We start from the raw sequence: 22,536 nt of genomic DNA on the forward strand, positions 1-22,536 counted from the left end.
ATGATAATGATTTTGACGAATATGTTTTAGATCTAGAGTATAAAGATGGTCTTGAGGACGAGTTGGGAGGTAATTTAACAACTAAGAGTAGCGAGGATTTATTAGACCTGTTGGGTGAGAAGCTATTTCAGCCTTGGTATATAAGAAATCCGTGAGGTAAGGAATGGTGGCCTTTGAATCATGTTGCCAGTTACATTAAAGCAAGGTTATGTAAGCCTCTGGAGAAAGATGAAAGAAATGTAAAGAGGGCGGAGTGTTCGAGGCATGTCATTGATGAGAAGGTGTGTTTAACACCAAATTTGGACCCAGAGATGATTACTTATTTATTTGAGTTGGGGAGAGATACAAGGAATGGATTGAAAAAGTAAATGAAGCAGGTTCAAGATAAACTGCTTGATGTGCTGGGTCCTTTGTTTAGGATATGTGATACAGTAGAGGATGCATACTTGAAGTAGAAGGATTTGGATGTGCATCTTTTACGTGGATGGTGTCAGAGAGCCATTTGCTTTGTTGGGAATGCAAATGCAGGAATTTTGGCTGAGAGCAGGAAAACGGTAATAATGCGTATAAATCCTATATTATCAGATATGGCTACTGAGAAGAGTCTTCTGAGGAGGCTCGAGGACCTCCATTTGGGGATGGGATGGTCAAGACTTTGTCAAAATATGTGCGTACATTTACTAGCCTAGATAAAGCACATTTCTCTACGAAAAGAGTGTTTTCAAACAGTAATTTATATTGGAGGGCTGGTAGGAGAGGGCAGGTTACCAGCCGAGCCAATCTTAGAGCCCATTATCAAAATCAAGGATCAGGTTTCTTCAGAGGGAACCAAGGAGGTTCACAATTCTATCCCCAAAGAGGGAGAGGACGTGGTTGTGTTACCAGAGCAAGAGGTAGTAACTTTGGACATGTACAGTACAGAGTTAGTGTGAGTATGAAGATTATTTCTACTTCTATCCCTATAGGTGTAGGAGGAAGATTGAAATATTTCAAAGAAAATTGGGAAATAATCAATCAGGATGTGTGGGTTTTGCAGACGATACAGGGATATGTAATAGAGTTCGATCAAGAACCTGTGCAGGAAATAGAACCAAGAGAATTGGGGTTTCACAGGGATTTGGAACAGATTGTTCATGTGGAAATAACACAGATGTTGTCAAAGAATGTGATTGTGAAAATGGAGGAACAGGAGAAACGTTTCGTAAGCACGTTGTTTTTAGTGGAAAAGAAAGGCAAAGGTTGGAGACTGGTGATAAATCTGAGGAAGTTTAAATCAGATTATATGTCCTTTGGAAATAGATCTGTCGCTTCCAAAATAACCTTTCAATTGCCAGTGTACGTCAGTTGGAGAGTGGATCCGGGTGCTTATGCATTGGATGCATTTATACATGATTGGAGCAGAAGGAGGGGTTATGCTTTTCCACCTTTCTCTTTGATTCAGAGAGTGTTGTTACAGGTGAAACGCCAGCAGTGTCAGTTAGTCTTAGTGACTCCTTTTTGGACAACTTAGCTCTGGTTTACAACGGTGATGGAAATGGCAGTGGAACAACCAATTTTAATAAGGTGTTGCAAAGGTCTATTGTCAGGTGCAGACGGAGAAGAACATCCCTTAGTGGTGTTGGGTTCTCTGCACCTTCTAGTATGGAGGATATCAGGCATTTAAGAGAATTCACGGAACCTTCGGAATCAGCTGCAGGTTTATTGGATGAATCCTGGGCCCCAGGGACAAAGAAGAGGTAAAGGAGTGCTTGGAAAGTTTGGTCTCGTTAGTGCTTACAAAGGAGTTTGGATCCCGTGGAGGCTGATGATATTCAAGTAGTGAATTTTTGGGCCGAATTGTTTGTTAAGGGTATGTCTTATAGAACAGTTAATTGTTACAGATCAGCTATAGCTGCAGGTCATATTCTTAAACAGGGAGTATCCATTGGTAAGAGTCTTTTGATATGTAGGGTGATGAAAGGGATTTGTTTAAAACAACCACCTACTTCGAAATATCATGTTCTTTGGAATGTGAATTTGGTTTTAGAGTTATTTCAGAAATGGCCAGCTAATAAGTATTTAAAAGAAAGGGAGCTTTTTTTTGAAGTTAGCGACTTTACTCTGATATCCTTTCGAAGGGTTTCAGATGTAAAGGCTTTAGAAGTCATGCATTGAGTTTTCAAGCCAACTGGTGTGTTGTTTGATGTGTGTAAGCGTACAAAGACGATAGCTGGTACAATATTTTATCCACTTTTTGATGAATATCCAAAGATTTGTGTGGTTCGTTGTTGGAAAGAGTATTAGTCTAGGATGCTGGAAAGAAGAGGGTCAGGAGTTGAGCAACTACTGATTTCATATGTAAAGCCTTTTAAGGGTGTATTAAATGCTACTATTGCAAGATGGGTTAAAGGTGATATGAAGGAGGCTGGTGTGGATATTTCAAAGTTCACAGCCCATTCGGTGAGAGGAGCAATGGCAAGTAAGGTTTGTATGGTGGAAGGAAGTTTGGCTCATATTATGAAGGCTGCTGATTGGTCCTCAGCAGAAATGTTTAGGAAATGTTATTTTAAATCTATAAATCATGTTTCAAAATGTGTTTTGAATAACTTTAAACATGCATAATGCTAGCCTCCTGTCTTGACATAAAATTGCGATTCTTAAAGGTTTACCATATAAAGAATCTGGATTTTATTAAATACAAGAAGGCTAGCGTTATCCCGCCCTCCCTTCCCTAGGAGTGGTGGAATAAAGGGTTTTGTGTACTTTATGGTTACAGTAGAAAAAAGGAAAGAAAGTTTTGTGCTTTTGAGTTATTTATTTAATTATTTTGGGAAGATTCTTAAAAAGGGATCTTTTCAAATAGAGTCTGGAGAGGAAGAATTCAAACAAAAGAGTAACAAAATGGAGGACACACAGCTTATCTGGAGTTGAACATTCTGTTTCCATTATGATGTTGTTAATGTTCTATTGGATACTTTTAATGGGTTTGCTGCTCAGAAGAAGTGAATAAAAGGTTCATGCATAATGCTAGCCTCCTTGTCTTTAATAAAATCCTGTTTGTTTATACAGTAAACCTTTAAGAATCGCCATTCCCTGCCATCTTTCTTCATAAAGCCCATTTCTCAAGGCAATGAATTTGTTGGATTGTTGAATGTCTGGTGGCTTCTATTTATTCAGTGTGAACCGATTGCCTTTGGTGATATAAGAATTATTTTCTGCCCTTGCCTTAGCAGCACTTGTTTCAAGCGTCCACCAAAATCCATTGCCATTGTATGTACTCGGGATCAGAGCTGTTTTCCAAAGTTGATGCATAGAAGGTATACCAGAGCATTATTGCATCACATGCAGAGGATCAAGAGGTTTTTCTGTTAAAAATATGTGTGGTGAAATCCTGGGTAACCCCCATGCCTTTGTCATCACTACCATCCTCAGAGCAGAACTGAGTAATAGAAATTAGGATTCTGTAACAAATTAATTCGGTCTTACATTTCCTGTCCTAATTAATGCATATATTCCCAGAGATGTAGGCATTTCTGTTTTGAAGCTGGTGATTTTCTTGTACAGGATATTCTCAGACAGCAAGTACTGTGAACAAATGAGTAAATTGAATGGACAATGACAAATACTTACCGGTGATTTCAGTTAAAATGAATCTTAACTACTTGGTCATAATAGCTCAATCTTCCCCTCTAAGAACACTGGCTTCATCTCCAAGTCACACCCCACCTGAATAGACGAGCCTCATTTTAGGATCACTCTCATAGGCTGGCCCCAGGGTAAGAGCGAGAAGAGAAAAGGACATTTTATTAACACCAGAGGGATTGAAGGAAAGGCAGTGGGGTGACTGTTTTAAAGGTGTGTGCATATTCCTGAATGTAAGTACTCTGATGAGAAAGAGATGGTAATTACTGGCAGGGAAGTGACCCAATATTGTATGCACGTCTTTTGGATTGCATTGGCCTGTTTAGTTAATTACAGAGTTTGTTGTTTTACTCAGCCCTGTATTTAAAATGTTTGTTTATTTTCGTTGTTCCATTTGAATTAATTTCCTGTGCAGGAGAATCACACTACACTCTCAGACCAGCAGAAGGCGCTAAATCAGGGTCAAAATCCGCTGCCTCTCTATCTGGCAATGAACGTGAAAGACGTTGAAAAAAGTACAGTGGAATTTAAAGGTACAGTCAGAAAATTGCATTGAGTTTTAAATTGTACCTAAACTTACAGGTGCCTAAACAACTATCATCTGGTGTGGTCTGAAAGCCATTTTTGTGAGGCTACACTCTTTCAGAGAATGTGTAGAGTACACCTTTTAAAGCACTAGCTGTTCATTCACTAAATTTGGGATAGTTGAGTGGTGAGTTAATGCAGTGAGATACTCAATGTTATCTCAAGGACAGAGTGAGCTGCAGTTAACCACTTGCACAGGCTGTGTCATTGCTGTTTCTTTATGTAGACATTTCAAGGATTTTATAGCAGAATCATGTCACCTTTTGGCCATTTCAGAGTATTTAGATGTATAAAACGGAACGGTTGTGTCAATGGATGTCCATGAGTGAAGTCCACTGTTGAATATGTGGTTCAGTGTACCTAAATGCATTAAATCAAATATTAAATATGGCCAGTGACTCATGCACACTTCTTACAGGTGCATACTGCCTTAACAATGCATTTGTACCTGGTATCCAGTACCATCACTCTCAGAATATGTGATGGAAAAATCTCTGCAAACACTTTTGAGGATTATAGAATGGTGCTTTGGTGAACATCTAGACAGCACAGCTTGGACATACTGTTTGGGTCAGCACTAGGACAACTCAAACTACATTTGGAAGGGTGCTAGAACCCTCTCAAGGTGGTCCTAGAGGATATAACAGGCACCCTGTGTCTATGGTCAGAGTTCACCAGGGTGGGATGGGGTACATGCAGACGTACTGAGGAAACATGGATTCCCTCATTTGCATGAAGCAAGGCCTTCATGCAAATGTTGGATTTCCCCTCTGAATACACCACTGACGAGCTCTCTGGACACATTTGATAATTACAAAGGTACTGCCTGGTAACTGTTTACAACTTATAGGTAAGCATCTCAGACAGAAAAAAGGTTTGTATTTCTTTGGGAACTATGGACAATTATAGTTTACTGTAGCCAAAGTGAGAAAGTCATCCTTTTAGCATGTTCACCCACATTTCGTCAAACTGATACTGGTGGCAATTGACCCTGAGCCTCTGCCCTGGGCTCTGCTAAGTAGGCCGCGGGCTGTGCTGTGATCAAAAGGTTTATGGTAATGTGGTACAAGTACAATTGGCAATGGCATACTCTGGTAAGTCCCTAGTAGATAATACGGCAAGGGGCCTTCAAACTACCTATAAGTCCCTATTATATACTATAGCAGGGAGCTTTAGTGGCCTCTTTAGATTTCCTGCACTGGACTGTGCACTGCTCCGTTGCCTGCTGTCATTTTTAAAGGCAGCCCTGCCTTGCAGACTGTCTTTAAAAAGTAAAATGTGTGCAAAGTCGACTTGGGAATTAAAGGTACTTCCAAAGTGATAATCTACCTTATTTTTCCATATGTCACCCCTAAGATCCCCTTTAGGTGCCCCACGGGTAGGGTGCCATGTAACTGTAAGCAGGGGCATTGTAAAGATGTTTAACTGCCCTTGTAAGAAAAACTGCCCATTTAATTTTTCCCCATTCTGGATACTTAGCTCCTTAGGATAACATAGGAATACTACATATAAGCATAAATATTGCTAGGAAGGAGCTAAACATGTCATTCAATGACTCAAAAGACAGTAATGGTACACCCAACAACTTGCCACTGTTGAATTTATCATAGCTAATACTGAAGAGAAGTTATAGGACTTTCTTTTCTGTAAGCCAAAATCCAGCCTGCTAGTGGCCTCTCCTGATTGGTCAGCCTTAACAGGATTAGCCAGGCTGCTTTGAGGAGGTGATAAGTGGCCTGCATAGAACAGAGGTTATGTGTTGGAAGGAGTTCTGCAGCTCCGTGGGCTGGGTAAATAGAACTGGGCTTCAAGGAGAGCAGAACAGCTAGAAATGCCAGCCAGGCCTAGCCCCTCTTCCTGTACCCCTCAGACAGATAGAAAGCCCAGGAAAGGAATTTGCACAGGATCTGGAGGGGAGTGTTAATGGAAATGAGCCGCACCAGTAGGTTGGTTTAGCCAGGTCTTTCTCTGCTGGAGAGAAATCATCGATCTTGGATTTTAAAGTGCAGTGCTTTGTGGGGCAAGACAATGCGCCACATTTAGGAGGCAGCTGTCATGCTTTTGGGTGACACAGTGCATCTCATTGGACAGGGGTGACCCCCCTGATTGTTCCCTGAGATGATGGAATAAATATATGGGAGCTGGATAGCAGCTCAAGTCTGCTTCCTTAAACCACAAAGAGAAGAAGGTTTGCCCTACTGCAACCCATAGGACTGCACTTTGAAGGACTGCTCCTGTTGCCCACCGGAACAACAGTCCTAAGGACTTTGCCTTGCTTCAAAAATGACTATGGTGTGACTCCCAGAAAGTAACAGGTTAACAGAACTTGCCTACACCAACTGTGACAAAAGTCCCCAGCCTGGACTGTGTCCAGTGGACTTTTAAGAATTTGGCCAGGTGCATTGTGGGAGTTGCAGTCCAAACTTCTAAGGACCATCTCAGAGCTTCTAGAACCTTGGATATGTGTTTGGGACACTTTGAACCCTCAAGGGGAACTTCAGGAAGAAGTTGCAGCAGTTTGGAGAATCTTGGAGCAACTTTAGGAAAAAGTCCCATAAGGTGACTGACCCGTCCATGAGAGTCAAGCCACCGAACCGTGACCAACCTAAATTTCAGGTTCGTCCAGGTAAAGCTCCAGAGCTTTTCACTGTTGATGAGACCTCTAAGAGTTGAACAGGGCTTTGCAGGAACTCAAGCCGAAGACATTGTATCAGATTGCGGCTTGACGGGGAGCTCGCAGTACAACGAGAGAAAAAGCTCCAGAAGAGCGACTAAGTTGGAAGATAAACTTTGACGAGGTCCCCCGCTCAGTGTATCTGATCAGAGCTCCATCACGGTCGACCTCAAATTGTGAATTGGTACCATTTTTTTATTTAATAGTTAAAAACTCATATGTCCGGTCGCCCTATATTGGATTTTTGTTGTTTGGTGTCATTTTAAAGATAAAAATATTTCCTATTTTTATAAATTGGTGTGGGATTTTTATTGTATGTTATGTCTTACTTATTTACTGCATTGGTGTATTTAAATGCTTTACGTATGTGTCTCTTAAGTTAAGCCTACCTGCTCTTTGCCAAGCTACCAAGGGTAGAGGCAGGAGCTAATGTTTTGAGACCTTGACTGGACACATTGGATTTGTGGTCTCATTGCTCATGGTAGGTGTGTACTTACCCCTACTAATAACCTGCTTTCCAACATTTTGGGTGTTGGTGGATGTGGACTTGTGTTTGAATTACACCATACAAAAAGTGAGTTAAGATCAGTAAACGTACGCTAAATTGACTTAGAACAGAACTTCTGGTTTTGAATTTTTGAAATTTGGACTAAAACTGATTTTAAATCCATTTTCAGATTTTTCTAAAGTTGTTCTATTTCTGATTGTGAAGTTTGTGTGATCGAAAACTGGGATGCCATGGAGCTAGATCTGGCTAAACTGAACAAACTCAAAGTGACTGAGCTTAGGTTTCAGTGTAGGGCCGGGGGCTATCTGCTGCTTATAGGATTAGGAAGGCAGAGGTGATTAGGTCTCTTAAGGCCTGGGCACAGACAGCTCCAGAGAATGAAAGGAGGGGATAATCCCCCCAACAACCTCCACCAGGAGGCGGTGGCCCTGTCCATCACTTCCAGTACTAGATTTGTACTTCCAACTAGGGGAGAAGGGATGGCTCCCCCTCAGGAAAATCGGAACTGTCCCTTGAAGAGAAAAAGCTCCAGCCTCCACTGGAAGCCATAGCTATAGAGAAGGGAAAGCTAGAACTAGAAAAGAAGACGTGGGCAAGGGAGGAAGAGAAAATAAATGGTTGCAGCAACAACCAAGAAGATGGTACTGAGATCCCTTCGGGGTGGTGGGTTTAATCCCAGATTTCCCAAGGGAATAGTTCCCATATACACTGAGCGGGGTGACTTTGACAAATGGTCCATGCAAGGATGCTGGATCTCCCTAGAAGGGTATGTGGTGTGACCAGGTGACAGGCTGCTCAGCATGTAAAGTTTGGACACTTGGACTCTGGAATAATGGGCCAAGCATCCAATGACAAGTGAAAGGGAACTGGATCTGGTGAGACGACCCAGAGAACTCCTGAGGTGCAGCACAAATCTAACCCTGACGGGGAGGATCTGACCTCGGAGAGTGGAATTCTACCTCTGCAAGATCTGTCCGACTTGGCAGAAATGACAGAAGCTGGTGGACACACCAGAGAGGAGTTTTTCCAGGAACAGAGAGAGAGTGCCCCACTCTTGAGGGCCTGAGCCAGAAAGCCGTTAGGCAAAAGGAAGGTGATGTTAGTGGATCCCAAAAAGTTTACTGGGATGAAGGGGTCCTTTACACTGAGGCTAGAGACCTCAAAGGGAGAGCCACCAGGAGGCTGGTAGTTCCCTAAATGTACACCATAAGTCATGACATCCCCTTGGCTGGTCATTTGGGTTATGTAAGGAAATGGCTCCCTGTTGCAGTTACCCCCCACTTTTTGCCTGATACTGATGCTGACTTGACTGAGAAGTGTGCTGGGACCCTGCTAACCAGGCCCCCGCACCAGTGTTTTCTCACCTAAAATGTACCATTGTTTCCACAATTGGCACACCTCTGGCACACAGATAAGCCCCTTGTAAAAGGTACCAGTGGTACCAAGGGCCCTGTGGCCAGGGAAGGTCTCTAAGGGCTGCAGCATGTGTTGTGCCACCCTTAAGGACCCCTCACCTAACCCATGCACACTGCCATTGCGTGTGTTTGTGGGGAGAAAAAGGCAAAGTTGACATGGCATCCCCGTCAGGGTGCCATGCACACAAAATACTGCCTGTGGCATAGGTAAGTCACCTCTCCAGCAGGCCTTACAGCCCTAAGGCAGGGTGAACTATACCACAGGTGAGGGCATAGCTGCATGAGCAATATGTCCCTACAGTGTCGAAATCCATTCTTAGACATTGTAAGTACAGTGTGGCCATATTAAGTATATGGTCTGGGAGTTTGTCAAAAACGAACTCCACAGCTCCATAATGGCTACACTGAATACAGGGAAGTTTGGTATCAGACTTCTCAGAATAATAAACCCACACTGATGCCAGTGTTGGATTTATTTAAAAATGCACACAGAGGGCATCTTAGAGATGCCCCCTGTATTTTACCCAGTTGTTCAGTGCAGGACTGACTGGTCTGTGCCAGCCTGCTGCTGAGAGACGAGTTTCTGACCCCATGTGGTGAGAGCCTTTGTGCTCTCTGAGGACAGAAACAAAGCCTGCTCTGGGTGGAGGTGCTTCACACCTCCCCCCTGCAGGAACTGTAACACCCAGCAGTGAGCCTCAAGGGCTCAGGCTTTGTGTTACAATGCCCCAGGGCACTCCAGCTAGTGGAGATGCCCGCCCCCTGGACACAGCCCCCCCTTTTGGCGGCAAGTCCAGGGGAGATAATGTGAAAAACAAGGAGGAGTCACCCACCAGTCAGGACAGCCCCTAAGATGTCCTGAGCTGAGGTGACCCCTGTCTTTAGAAATCCTCCATCTTGATTTTGGAGGATTCCCCCAATAGGAATAGGGATGTGCCCTCCTCCCCTCGGGGAGGAGCCGCAAAGAGAGTGTAGCCACCCTCAAGGACAGTAGCCATTGGCTACTGCCCTCCCAGACCTAAACACACCCCTAAGTTCAGTATTTAGGGGCACCCCAGAACCCAGGAAATCATATTCCTGCAACCTGAAGAAACAAGAAGGACTGCTGACCTACAAGCCGGCAGAGAAGGAGGAAGACGACAACTGCTTTGGCCCCAGCCCTACCGGCCTGTCTCCAACTTCGAAAACGATGCATCCGACAGGGACCAGCGACCTCTGAAGCCTCAGAGGACTGCTCTGGACTAAGAAACTCCCGAGAACAGCAGCCCTGTTCAAAACCTGCAACTTCTTTGCAACAAAGAAGCAACTTCCAAAGACTTCACGTTTCCCTCCGGAAGCGTGAGACTTCACACTCTGCACCCGACGCCCCCGGCTCGACCTGCAGAAAACCAATACCTCAGGGAGGACTCCCCGGCAACTGCGAGCCCATGAGTAACCCGAGACGACCCACTTGAGCCCCCACAGCGACGCCTACAGAGAGAATCCAGAGGCTCCCCCTGACCGCGACTGCCTGTAACAAGGGACCCGACGCCTGCAACCAACACTGCACCTGCAGCCCCCAGGACCTGAAGGAACCGAACTTCAGTGCAAGAGCGACCCCCAGGCGACCCTCTGCCTAGCCCAGGTGGTGGCTGTCCCAAATAGCCCCCCTTGTGCCTGCCGGCAACGCAAGAGTGACCCCCGGGTCTCTCCATTGTTTTCAACCTAAAACCCGACACCGGCTTTGCTCACTGCACCCGGCCGCCCCTGCGCCGCTGAGGGTGTACTTTGTGTGCCTTCTCGTGTCCCCCCCGGTGCTCTACAAAACCCCCTGGTCTGCCCCCCGAGGACGCAAGTACTTACCTGCTGGCAGACTGGAACCGGAACACCCCTGTTCCCTTTAGGTGCCTATGTGTTTTGGGCACCTCTTTGACCTCTGCACCTGACTGGCCATGAGCTGCTGGTGTGGTAACTTTGGGGTTGCCTTGAACCCCCAATGGTGGGCTGCCTATACCCCAAACTTGAGACTTGTAAGTGTTTTACTTTCCTTCAAAACTAACCTTTACTTACCTCCCCCAGGAACTGTTGATTTTTGCACTGTGTCCACTTTGAACATAGCTTATTGCCATTTTTACAAAGACTGTACATGATCTTGTTTTCATTCAAAGTTTCTAAAGTATCTAAGTGAAGTACCTTACATTTAAAGTATTAACTGTAAATCTTTAACCTGTGGTTCTTAGACTAAACTAAGAAAATATATTTTTCAATATAAAAACCTATTGGCCTGGAGTAAGTCTTTGAGTGTGTGTTCCTTATTTATTGCCTGTGTGTGTACAACAAACACTACCCTCTGATAAGCCTACTGTTCGACCACACTACCACAAAATAGAGCATTAGAATTATATACTTTTGCCACTATCTTACCTCTAAGGGGATCCCTTGGACTCTGTGCACACTATTTCTTACTTTGAAATAGTATATACAGAGCCAACTTCCTACAGGTCAGAATTGGACTTGGAACTGGTTGGTGAACCATTTCTATTGGTCCAACATGTCTGCCAAAGTGAAGGAGTTCTGTAGGATCTCTGCTACCTGTCAAGCCAGTAGCATGACAAGGGGCAAACCAAAGGCTCCCTTGATACCACTGCAGTGGTTGGGACCCCCTTTGAGAGGGTGGTGGTAGACATTGTTGGTCTCCTAGAGCCACCAACTGCATCAGGGAACAGGTATATCTTGGTGGTAGTGGTCCATTTCACAAGGTACCCTGAGGTGATTCCCCTCAGAACAGTCACTGCTGCTGCAGTGGCTATGGCCCTACTTGGTGTCTTTACCAGAGTGGGTTTCCCAAAGGAGCAGAGTGGTTTTCTCAAAGGAGCTTGTTTCAGATAGGGGCATAAATTTCATGTCCAGCTATCTAAAGGCAGTGTGGCAATAATGTGGTGTTACCCACAAGTTCACCATCCCATATCACCCCCAGACTAATGGTCTCATGGAAAGGTTCAATAAGACACTGAAGGGCATTATCAATGGGTTGTCTGACAAACTCAGGAGGAGATGAGAAGTTCTCCTAACATGCCTACTGTTTATCTACAGGGAGGTCCCACAAAAAGGGGTTGGTTTTAGTCCCTTTGAATTGTTGTTTGGGCACCCTGTCAGAGGCCCATTGTGCCTGGGGAGAGAGTCTTAGGAAAAGCCTCTCAAGGAAGCCAAAGACAATGTGCTGTACTATGTAGTAGGTCTGAGATCTCACAAGGCAAAGTACACATACAAAGCAATCAGGAAGCTGGAGGCCAGCTAAGAGCTCGTGAAACTCTGTTATGACTAGAAGACTACAATGCCTGAGTACAAACCAAGGCAATTGATGTGTGTTTAAGGGCCTCTGGCTTCTAGGGCCCTCCAGGACAGGTGGACTGGGCCATTTCCGGTCCTAGAGAGAAAGGGTGAAGTTACCTATCTGGTAGACTTTAACACCCCCAGGAACACTCACAGGGTCCTGCATGTCAATAGGTTGAAATCCCATCAAGACACATCAGACAAGACCATGCTGATGGTCACAGATGAAGGAGGAGAAGAAAAAACGGAGCCACTGCCAGCCCTCCTCTCAACCAATGTGCAAGATTAATCAGTGGAGGGAGTTGTCCTCTCCCAAACTGACAGACAAACAGCACAGAAATTGTAAGCAGGTGCTGGGGCTGTTTGCTGGTCTGTTCTCCCTGACCCCCGGGCTCACCACTTGGTGTGTCCATGACAGTGACACCGGTGACAGCCTACCTGTCAAAAGCAAGCTGTACAGGTTGTCTGACCAGGTCAGAGCTACTATCAAAGCTGAGGTAGTTAAGATGCAGGAATTTAGGGTAATTGAGCCTTCTGAAAGTCCATGGACAGGTCCAGTGGTGCTGCTACCAAAACCTAATCCCCAGGGGGAAAAAGTTGAGGTTCTGTGTGGACTATCAATCAATCAGGAATTTATAAAGCGTGACTTGTCACCCGGCAGGTCACAGGGTGCGGGGAGGATGCGGATCAGTCAGAGAGCCAGGTCTTAAGGTCCTTCCTGAACTGGATCAGTGAGGAGGATTGCCTGAGGTGGAGAGGCAACGAGTTCTAGTTCTGCGCTGTGAGGTGGGAGAAGGATCTTCCTGTAGCTGAGTTCTTGCAGATCATAGGGGTGGAGGCGAGGGCCAGCTGGGTGGAGCAGAGCTGTCCGGTGGGAGTGTAGAAGGAGAGGCGCTGGTTGAGGTAGGCAGGTCCGATGTTATGTAGGGCCTTGTAGGCATGTGTGTGGAGCTTGAAGGTGATTCTTTTGTTGACCAGTAGCCAGTGGAGGTCTCTCAGGTGTGCGGTGATGTGGTTGTGGCGGGGGATGTCAAGGACGAGTCTGGCTGTGGTGTTCTGGATTCTCTGGAGCCTTGTTTGGAGTTTCTTGGTGATACGGCATAAAGTGCGTTGCCGTAGTCGGGTTTGTTGCTGACAAGTACCTGGTTGACTGTTCTCCTTGCCTTGATGGGAATCCATTTGAAGATCTTCTGGAGCATGCAAAGCACGTGGAAGCACAATGATGAGCCAACATTGACTTGGCAGGCCATAAAGAGCGAGAAGTTGAGGATGATGTAGAGGTTGCATGTGTGGTATGTGGGTGAGCGGGCCGCAAGGACTGCTGGCCACCAGGAGTCATCTCAGGTGGAGGGGAGGAGCCCAGGATGATGACCTCTTGTCAGAGTGGAGCTTCAGACAGTTGTCTTTCATCCAAGCGGCGACTGCCTTAATTCCATTATGAAAGTTGTTCTTGGCCGTTGTTGATTCATCGGTGAGGGAGAGAATCAGCTGGGTGTCATTAGCGTAGGAGATGATGTTGAGACCATGGTGTCTATGTTTTTGAGCAGGCGCATGTAAATATTAAAGAGGGTGGGGCTCAGGGAGGAGCCCTGGGGTACATCGCAGCTGGTCTCCGTCGGTTTTGAGGTGAATGGTGGGAGCCGAACTCTCTAGGTTCAGCCGGTGAGGAAGGAGATTATCCACTCAAGGGCCTTGCTGCGGATGCCGGCGTCATGTAGTCTGGCGCAGAGTGTGGTGTGGGAGACTGTGTCGAAGGCGGTGGAGAGGTCCAGGAAGATGAGGACTGCTGTTTTGCTATGGTCGAGGAGGATGCATATGTCATCTGTGGATGCGAGGAGTGCGATCTCAGTACTGGGGTTGGTCCTGAATCTGGATTGGGAGGGGTCCAGGATGTGGTTGGTCTCGATGAATTCGATGAGCTGAGCGTTGATGGCCTTCTCAATTACTTTGGCTGGGTAGGGGAGCAGAGAGATGGGTCTGTAGTTTTTCAGGTCTGTTGGGTCAGCGGAGGGTTTCTTCAATAGAGGGTTGATCTCAGCGTGTTTGCAGTCTTCCGGGATGGTGGCGGCCTCGATGGAGCAGTTGATTGTGTAGCACAGTTTGGGTGCGATGGTGGCGCAGGCTCGGTTGAAGATATGGTGCGGCAGGGGTCCGAGGGTGCCCCCAGAGGGTTGGTTTCATGATCTTGAGGGTGTCTTCTGAGTTGAGGGGGGTCCAGTGGTGTAGGGCTGGCAAGGGGGTGGAGTCTTTGGGTGCTGTGACACTGGACGAGATGGGTGGGCCTTGGGTGGTGAATCTGTCATTGATGTCCTTGATCTTGCAGTAGAAGAAAGTGGAAGGTTTTCGCAGAGGTCTGTGGTGTCTGTTCTGGGTTTGGTGAATTCTTTGATCACAGTGAAGAGCTCCTTGCTGTTATGGGCATTGGCATTTATGTGTTCCTGAATGGCTGATTTTCTTGCTGTTCTGATGAGGAGGTGGTGTGCAGAGACGGCAGCTTTGAAGGCTTTGTGGTCTACTGTGTTCTTGCTGCTTCTCCACTTTCTCTCGAGTCATCTACAGGTGCGTTTGGATTTTTGGAGGTCAGGGGAGAACCAGCTGGTTTTCTTGTGATGTTTATTGTTCGAGGAGTTCCTGAGGGGGGGCCAGAGTGTCAGTGCAGTCGGAGATCCATAGGTGGAGGTTACAGGCTGAGGCATTGGCATCTGTGGAGTCTGGTGGTGGGCCGTGGTGGAGGGCTTCGGTGAGTTGGGCTTCAGGGATCTTGCTCCAGTTTCTGCAGGGGTGGCAGTGGGCATGGTAGTGTTCGGTGTTCTTGGTGAAAGAGAAGTGGACGCAGTGGTGGTCGGTCCAGTGTAGTTCGGAGATTGTGAGACAAAAGCGTTGCTGCCGGCGGAGAAGAAGGGGTCAAAGGTGTGTCCTCCTGAGTGGGTTGGGGAGAAGACTGAATGCTGTCACCAAGACTGATACTCACCCTGTGCCTAGAGCCGATGAGCTCATTGTTAGGCTAGGGGCTGATAAGTACCTGAGCACATTTGATTTGACCTCCGGCTACTGACAGAATGCCCTCAGAGAAGGAGCAAAGGAGAGGTCAGCGTTCCCCACACCAGAGGGACATCACCAATTTAAAGTCTTCTTCCAAAGGTTGGTGAACAAGGTGATGTCTGGGCTGGAGATGTTCAGTGCAGCTTATCTGGATGATATAGCTGTGTACTTTTCCACCTGGGAGGATCACCTGACCATCCTGAAGGACATGCTTTAGGCCTTGATGCAATCAGACTTGACTATTAAGGCCAGTCAGTAAGTGTCAAATAGGGCAGAGTTCAGTTGTGTACCTGGGACACCTTGTAGGTGCAGGCCATGTACAACCTCTCCAGGCTAAAATCCAAACCATGCTGGATTGGACTGCTTCTACACAGGTCATGGTCTTTTTTAGTCTGACTAGGCATTATAGAAGATTAGTTTAGAATTATGGGACCATTATGGCTCCTCTAACAGAACATTTTTCTAAAAAGAGGCCAAAGAGAGTCACATGGATTCCAGTGTGTCAGAAGGCGTTTGACACTCTGACAAACGCTATGTGTTCAGCACCGGTGTTGCTAGCCCCTGATTACACAAAGGAACTTGTGGTTCATACAGATGTTTCAGAGCATGGGATTGGGTTGGTGTTGGCACAGGTAAATGAAGAGGGCCTTGATTAGTCAGCAGGCAACAACTCTACAGAGAGAAAAGTAGTGCCATTGAGAGGTAAGCCTTTGCTGTGGTTTGGTCCCTGAAAAAGCTTAGACCACACTTGTTTGGTACTTTCTTTCGCTTGCAAACTGACCACAGACCTCTCAGATGGCTCATGCAGATGAGGGGGGAGAATCCTACATTGTTGAGGGGGTTTATTTCCCTAGAGGAGATGGCCTTCACAGTGGAGCATAGACCAGGGGTGGCCCATGCCAATGCGGATAGGCTTTCCAGGTTTTTCCACTTAGCTAATGCGGACTACCAGGGTGTAGGTTAGTTACCCATCACACTTCATTTGGGAGGGAGCCCTGTGAGAAAGTCATCCTTTTAACATGTTCACCCCCATTTTTGTTTTACTTATACTGGTGGTAACTGATCCTGACTATGCCCTGGGCTCTGCTAACCAGGCCCAGGGCAGGTGCTCGGCCAATAATGTGGTAGGCAATGTCCTTTGGCTAGGTCAGCGTATTGTGACCAGGGGCGCTGAGTTGGATGTGTTATGGTTCAGATTGTGCAGGTGGGGGTGTTAGTGGTTGCCCCACATCTCAGTCTTTTGAGGTGCAGCAGAAGGTGCTGTAGGGAGAGTAACCATGTCTCACTTGGCGTGGGTGCATGGGTTGCCCGCACTGGGCCTTACTACATCCTGAGGCTCGGGCCCATGTGGCCAGTGGTGGCCGTCATCATCGACTGGGCTGGCTAAAGTTTTAGGGCATCGGAGAGTCTTCTCCGCCCTCTACTGGAGTTATGATCCTCGCCTGAGGGAGTTCCAGAGCAGACCCCTGCTGTGGGACAGGATAAAGGTGGGCTGCTAGGCTCGTGGCACAGGAGCTTGCCTAAAAGACGCCTGTCATCTTCGGTAGCTTAGCCACGCCCCACTAATGCTTAGTATAATGACTTTTATTTCTCAAAATAAATTCTAGTCTGGTAAATAAATTTTTTCAAAGATCCCTAATTTATGCCCATTCCAGATGAAAGGCATCAATCACCAACAGAAAACTGAAATTGACAACACTAAAATCTAGCAAGAACCTCTGAGCCGTGTTTGATCTTATTCATATTGTTGCACTGGGTCACATCTGGAAATGATGTATTATCTTTGAGGTGCTCAAGTACAACTAGTGTATTAACAATTACACAGTAATCCAATAAGGACAAAGATACTTCAATTTTTGGGCAAAACCAGCAGCAGACACAAAGAACAATCTTCTAAAATGAAATCTTAACATAAAATTCATAGCATAGTCAACATGATAGCTTTCTCACAACATGATTTAAGTTAAAACATAAACAATCAATCAAACAATTAAGTCTGCATAATGGTACTCTGCATTTTTGATTTTCAAGAACAATACTTCACTGGTCCACTCTTTTGGTGGAATTTTAAATTGCAATATAAGTTGTGATTTCCTGAGTTTAGCAACTATATTAGTCACTAAAGATACCACATACATGCTCAGAAAACACAGCATGCATCTTAACTGGGGGTTGAGATGGTTTGTGAGGAACCAATGTGAAGGATAGCCGAAGCTAGGCCAGTGACTGGAATGCAACTATCTATCCATCTGAACCTAAAATGTAAGAGAAAGTTTTAGTTTTCCCTCTTTCAGGTATGCCAGACATATTGGCATTTTATTATTAGTGGTGAATTTGCTAATTGTCAGTACTTTTATAAGAATGCAAAGCTGCGTAAAATTTGTTATATTATTATGAGAAAATTAATAAGAGGAAGTAGAAATCACAACAAATTGCTCAAGTGCACCTCACAGATTCTAAAGGCACCTCTATGTTTGGTTTCTTGTAAACAATTGTGAGTAAGGTCTAAGATGTCTACGTATATTAGAGATGCTCCAGGCACCTTCCAGTTTCTACAGCAGAAGGGTGTGCTAATAGTTGCCCATTTGTGTGATAAAGGGAGGTGGGCGGGATGGCTGGATTGGGATTTGTCCACAGCTCCTCATTGCCATATTCGTTTGCAGAATGGTGTGAATTCTCTCCGTATGAAGTGGGCCTCATAAAGTATGGAGCTTTCATCCGCCCAGAACATTTTGACAGTGAATTCTTCATGGGAAGGTTGATGAAGAAACTTAAAGAGTCCAGAATCTGCTTCCTTCAAGGTGACAATTTGTAGTGATGACAATACATAGATCTAATGACGTTTATGCTTATGGTTTTAATAACATTTCTACTTTGTTAACTCCAGTGAATTGATGAATATATTACTAGATTTGAAAGGAACACCAAATATACATTTATGACTTTACGTGTATGAAATTAAAGAAGAATTGATACTAGGCCTAATCAATGCATTTAGAAGATATGTTTATTGATGCAAATTTCGATTCTGTCACCTTCTGATAGTGAAGAACACTTGCCGTCTGCCACTCTTGCAGTATATTTAAGCATGCCACTGCTAAAACAAAACTGGTTATCAATGTCGAATGATGAGGGGTGTGAATTCAGATTGAAAGGTGTCTCCTGCCATGAAGGGAACATGTCTTAAAACTAATTTGACACATCAACATTTACAAACAATACATGAAAAATATTTATAAATAATTATTGGCAATGTAAATAGTACTGGCTTTAAACGGATGTGGTATGGTAATGTGAAGCATTACAAGTAGATAACATGGGAATGGATATATATGTGTGTGGAAGCAAAGAACTTTAGAATACCTTAAAGGTAAGGTAACAGTTGCACTGTCAAGCCAGCCCTAAAACCCCATGTAGGTTAATGATTGCCCTGCTCCCACATATGCTGTTGCCATATAAAAACACCATTAATTATCTAGTTATCCAAGATCCGTTAATAGCATTACAAAGTCGTGTGTATGCCCCTAAAGGTCCAAGCTCAGTCAGATGGATAAATAAACAAAATAATCACAGCAGAAGCCCACATCTTCTGCCAAATCAAAACATGTGCTCCTGGCTCCCAACACTTGGGTGGAGCAAAAGCCCCTGTCCTGGTGGTTCTCACATAATTGTCTGGTGACTGCTGCACTATCAAACCAGATTATAAAAATGACTCTAAATGATGCTTTTGCTTTTCTGCAAGGAATCTCGGTCTTGTGGACTGATTTTGGACACCTGCGGAGTAAGCAGAACTGTGTCAGAACTAAAAGTGTTTATTTTTTTCAATTTCAGGGATCTGGAGCAATGTCTTTTCCATAAATTTGTTGGATGCCTGGTTTAATGCAATGAGCTGCGAAAACTTCTGGGAAGAGTGGTTTAAAGAGCCGCTCACTGTGATTGGTAAGATCATAACATAATAGTTGTTTTCATGCAGGTGTTGGAAAGACTAAGAAAAAAGGCAATTTAATTGCTAGCGATAGCTATGCATGGCAAAGACCCTTCTTACATTTGGGCTAGAAAGTGGCGGTTCTAGCAACCACATAAATAAAGACTCTTAATGACACACTATAATGTTAAAGGTGGTCCAATATACTCATAATATTTGTCACTGGAGTTTAGAAGGGAGCCAATAAAATAGTTCAGTGAACCAGGAACTAATTGTTGATATCTCTGTGTTACCAGTAATCTTGTTTGAAATCTGTAATTCGTTTGAGGCCAATAAATTAGGTCAAATTATATGTTGATAATTGTGTCTTCTGCTAATTCCAGCCCTACAAAACTCTAGTATCGAATAGAATATATAGTTCACCTTTGGAGCACAATGTGACTTGAATAAACACCAAAATCCGTTCTGTGGATGACCTAGAGAAAATGAAAGATTTATTGATTAACATAGAGCAAGTGCATGCATTTGGGCTGCCAGTACTTCCTTGGACCAGAGAACTCCACCGAGGAGGTAAACTTTGCTCAGAGCTGTCTCACTGGCTGTCAGCCAGTGGCTGCTCCTGGACTATGACTGAGGAACGTCGTCTCCCCAACACCCCACCAGCAGCAACCTCTGCAAATCCGTCAACAACAAAAGGATACTAAACTATGTTTATAAGGCGGGGCATTGGGAATGACGAGCACTGAGGGGAGTGCACTGTGCACTCCCCTCATTGCGCATGTGTGTTTGGCTGGCCTTCTTGGGCCGGCCAAACACACATGCAAACTATGCTCTCTTCGGCCCGGCCCAGTTTTGCTGCCGGGCTGGAGAGATCAGGCACAGGTTCCCAGTCTGCCGGGGAGTCCCCTGACTGGGAGCACCCAGCCAATCCTAACGCTGCTCTGCGAAGCATCAGGATTGGCAGCAGGGTAGGTTGGGAGCCTGTGCGTGCCTGCTGCAGAGGACCCGGGGGAGCTGTGGTGCGGCGAACAGGTAAGTTTCATTTTTCGTTTATTTTTGTTAATATTTACCCCTGCGTACCGCCCTCCCCCTGTAACCCATGCGAGCCCCGACTGCTATCAGCCCAACACCCATGCCAACAGACTCAATTGTGCACAGCATTTATCAAGACCCTGTGCCCATCCCTATGCCCCCACAACTTACTGTGCTCAGTGGGTGCAGAGTGTGGCCTCCAGACATGCACTGTATATGGCCACCGTCTGCGCTGTCGTTGGCCATGTGCATTGAGCCCTGGCTGTCAGCAGCAGGGCCCTCTGCACAGAGACACTGGCGCAGAGTGGTATTAGAGCATGCTACAATACACAGGCGGCTCTGATTGCAGGGTGTGACATTCAGCCCCACTCTGCAACCAGCCTCTGTCCTCGAGTCCACTGTGCACAGCCTTGATTCATGAGAACAAACACCGGCCCAAGGTCTTTACATGCAGATACCTTCCACTTTCCACTTTCTATTTCCTTTATGTTTTGTTCATCTTGAGGACGGTTCTAGAAACTGTTTTGGTTCTAAAACCTTCTGTGCACAATATAGTTATCTTATTGGGATCGAATGACATTTCTACCCTTCTGTGGTGTCCCATATCTCCTTGTTTACATCAAATGTCAGCAACAGCTGGATTTTGCGTTGGGGTCGGGCAGTCAAATTGCTACAGAACTGAATGCATGATGGGGAAACTATCTGCATCGGCCAATCGGGGTTGCTGTCCAAATCAAAATCAATCATTGAATTAAGTGGTCGCAAACATTTTCAATCCTTTATGTCAAAATGCACACAAGAATATCCATTGGAAACCCACAGCACCTCCTTTCGTAACACACGTTCCTACAATCTACTGAAAGATTTAAACCAAACCATGTGGCCAACAGCTTTTGCCGTAGTTGTATTTGGGGCCAAACTTCCCTGTGCATGTAGAAAGCTACTTTTAAATCACAGCACATAACTTTATTCCATCTTGACCGATCTGCACAAGATTTGAAATGAAGACTCTGAGAAGGTCGTGTGAAGAATCTGCAATGTTTATTGCTGATTGGCCAAATGCTGTTAAAGTTATTGGAAAATCACAAAATACATTTCCCAAGGAAGACACAGATTACCAAAGCTAGAGAGGCATCCTCTCTTCCAAAGGGCCATAACTGTCATGTCTTTGGAACATATAGTATATGCCCAAGTTCTCTAGTGGTGTCACATATAATTTTATTTTTGCCTTGTTTAATGTTTTGTCATTGGCTGTGTGATGGAATGGACACCCGCATACATGCCGTTGAATTTTTGGGAAAGGGATTTTGTCTCTTTCTGTGTTTTGCAGCTGGACAAGAAATTGATGGAAAGCCAGGAGGCACACTGGTGCACTGCAGAGCCATTATGAGCCATATGAGTCATCCTCGAATATAGAAAAACCGAACTTGAATAAGCACACTATATTTTTGTCAATGGTTTTTTTAAAACACTAAATTGTCAATGCTTTAGGTTCTTAACCTATTACATGCTTTCAGTTTTTTAAACCATGTACCATTCGTAATCCCGTAAATTTACCAGGATTCTCAAGTTATCTCATTTGTTTCCAGTGAAACAAAAAGAGTAGCGCAGTGCTGTAGTTCATGCCTTTCTGGTACATGCTCCCACACTCAGGAATCAACTATATGAGCCCTCTGACATCCTTGTCCAAGTTTAGGAAAGCACTGAGAACTTGACTTTTTGCAACAGCCTGTTACAACCCCCGAAGTTTGCTTGTTTGCTTAGACCTTTATTTCGACCACGAAATAAAAGTACAGCAGATAAAACTGCATCACATTACTAAAAAATAGATCACTTTGCAAATAAAAAAATACATCACAACATCAAAAACTATAATTGGCCTTAATTAAATTGAAGTGCACACACAATGGACTCTTAGACATGACAATGCACTATATAGGCACGATAACGGGGAATTCGAAACCATTCATGTATATAGAGGGGTCACGCCACTTGAATGATGCCCAGCTGGATAGAAAGATAAAGTGCACGTGCCAAATCATTGCGTAATAAATAAATAACTTGGTAACATTGCTGTCTGTACTCAAATAACTACTCTAAAAATAAAAGCAAGTTAAAACAACATTGATTTCCTCCTTTTAATAGCACACCTTAGAAGGGAGCATATGTTAACACAACTTTGGTGTGAGACTTTATCACATGGGCAAGTCACAATACTAGCCACCTCATTACTGCCCCAAAGTGAAACTCAAGTGCCATCTCACAAAACATAAGCAGAAATGGGTGAGTGACGTTCTCTCCCAACAGGGGTCTCTCCGCCCCAGATACGGTGCCACACCCGGAATGGTGAGGAGTGCGACAAACGGAAATTTTGGAGGGCTCGTTTGCTTCTCTGAGGGTGAGCCTATTCATTTTGAACAGG

The 22,536-nt window shown here is 45.0% G+C and overlaps 1 protein-coding gene across 1 annotated transcript in view; it reads left to right on the plus strand.

Annotated features, from left to right (window-relative positions):
- LOC138260353 (cytosolic phospholipase A2 delta-like) overlaps window positions 1-22,536 on the plus strand; it is a 237,588-nt gene that overhangs the window by 178,761 nt on the left and 36,291 nt on the right. The window contains exons 14-16 of the mRNA XM_069208771.1: window positions 4,037-4,154; window positions 17,821-17,958; window positions 18,989-19,096. Coding sequence (XP_069064872.1) covers window positions 4,037-4,154; window positions 17,821-17,958; window positions 18,989-19,096 — 364 coding nt within the window. The remainder of the gene's footprint in view (window positions 1-4,036; window positions 4,155-17,820; window positions 17,959-18,988; window positions 19,097-22,536) is intronic.

This window comes from Pleurodeles waltl, chromosome 9, assembly GCF_031143425.1.
Source record: "Pleurodeles waltl isolate 20211129_DDA chromosome 9, aPleWal1.hap1.20221129, whole genome shotgun sequence".
Classification (NCBI taxonomy): Eukaryota; Metazoa; Chordata; class Amphibia; order Caudata; family Salamandridae; genus Pleurodeles; species Pleurodeles waltl.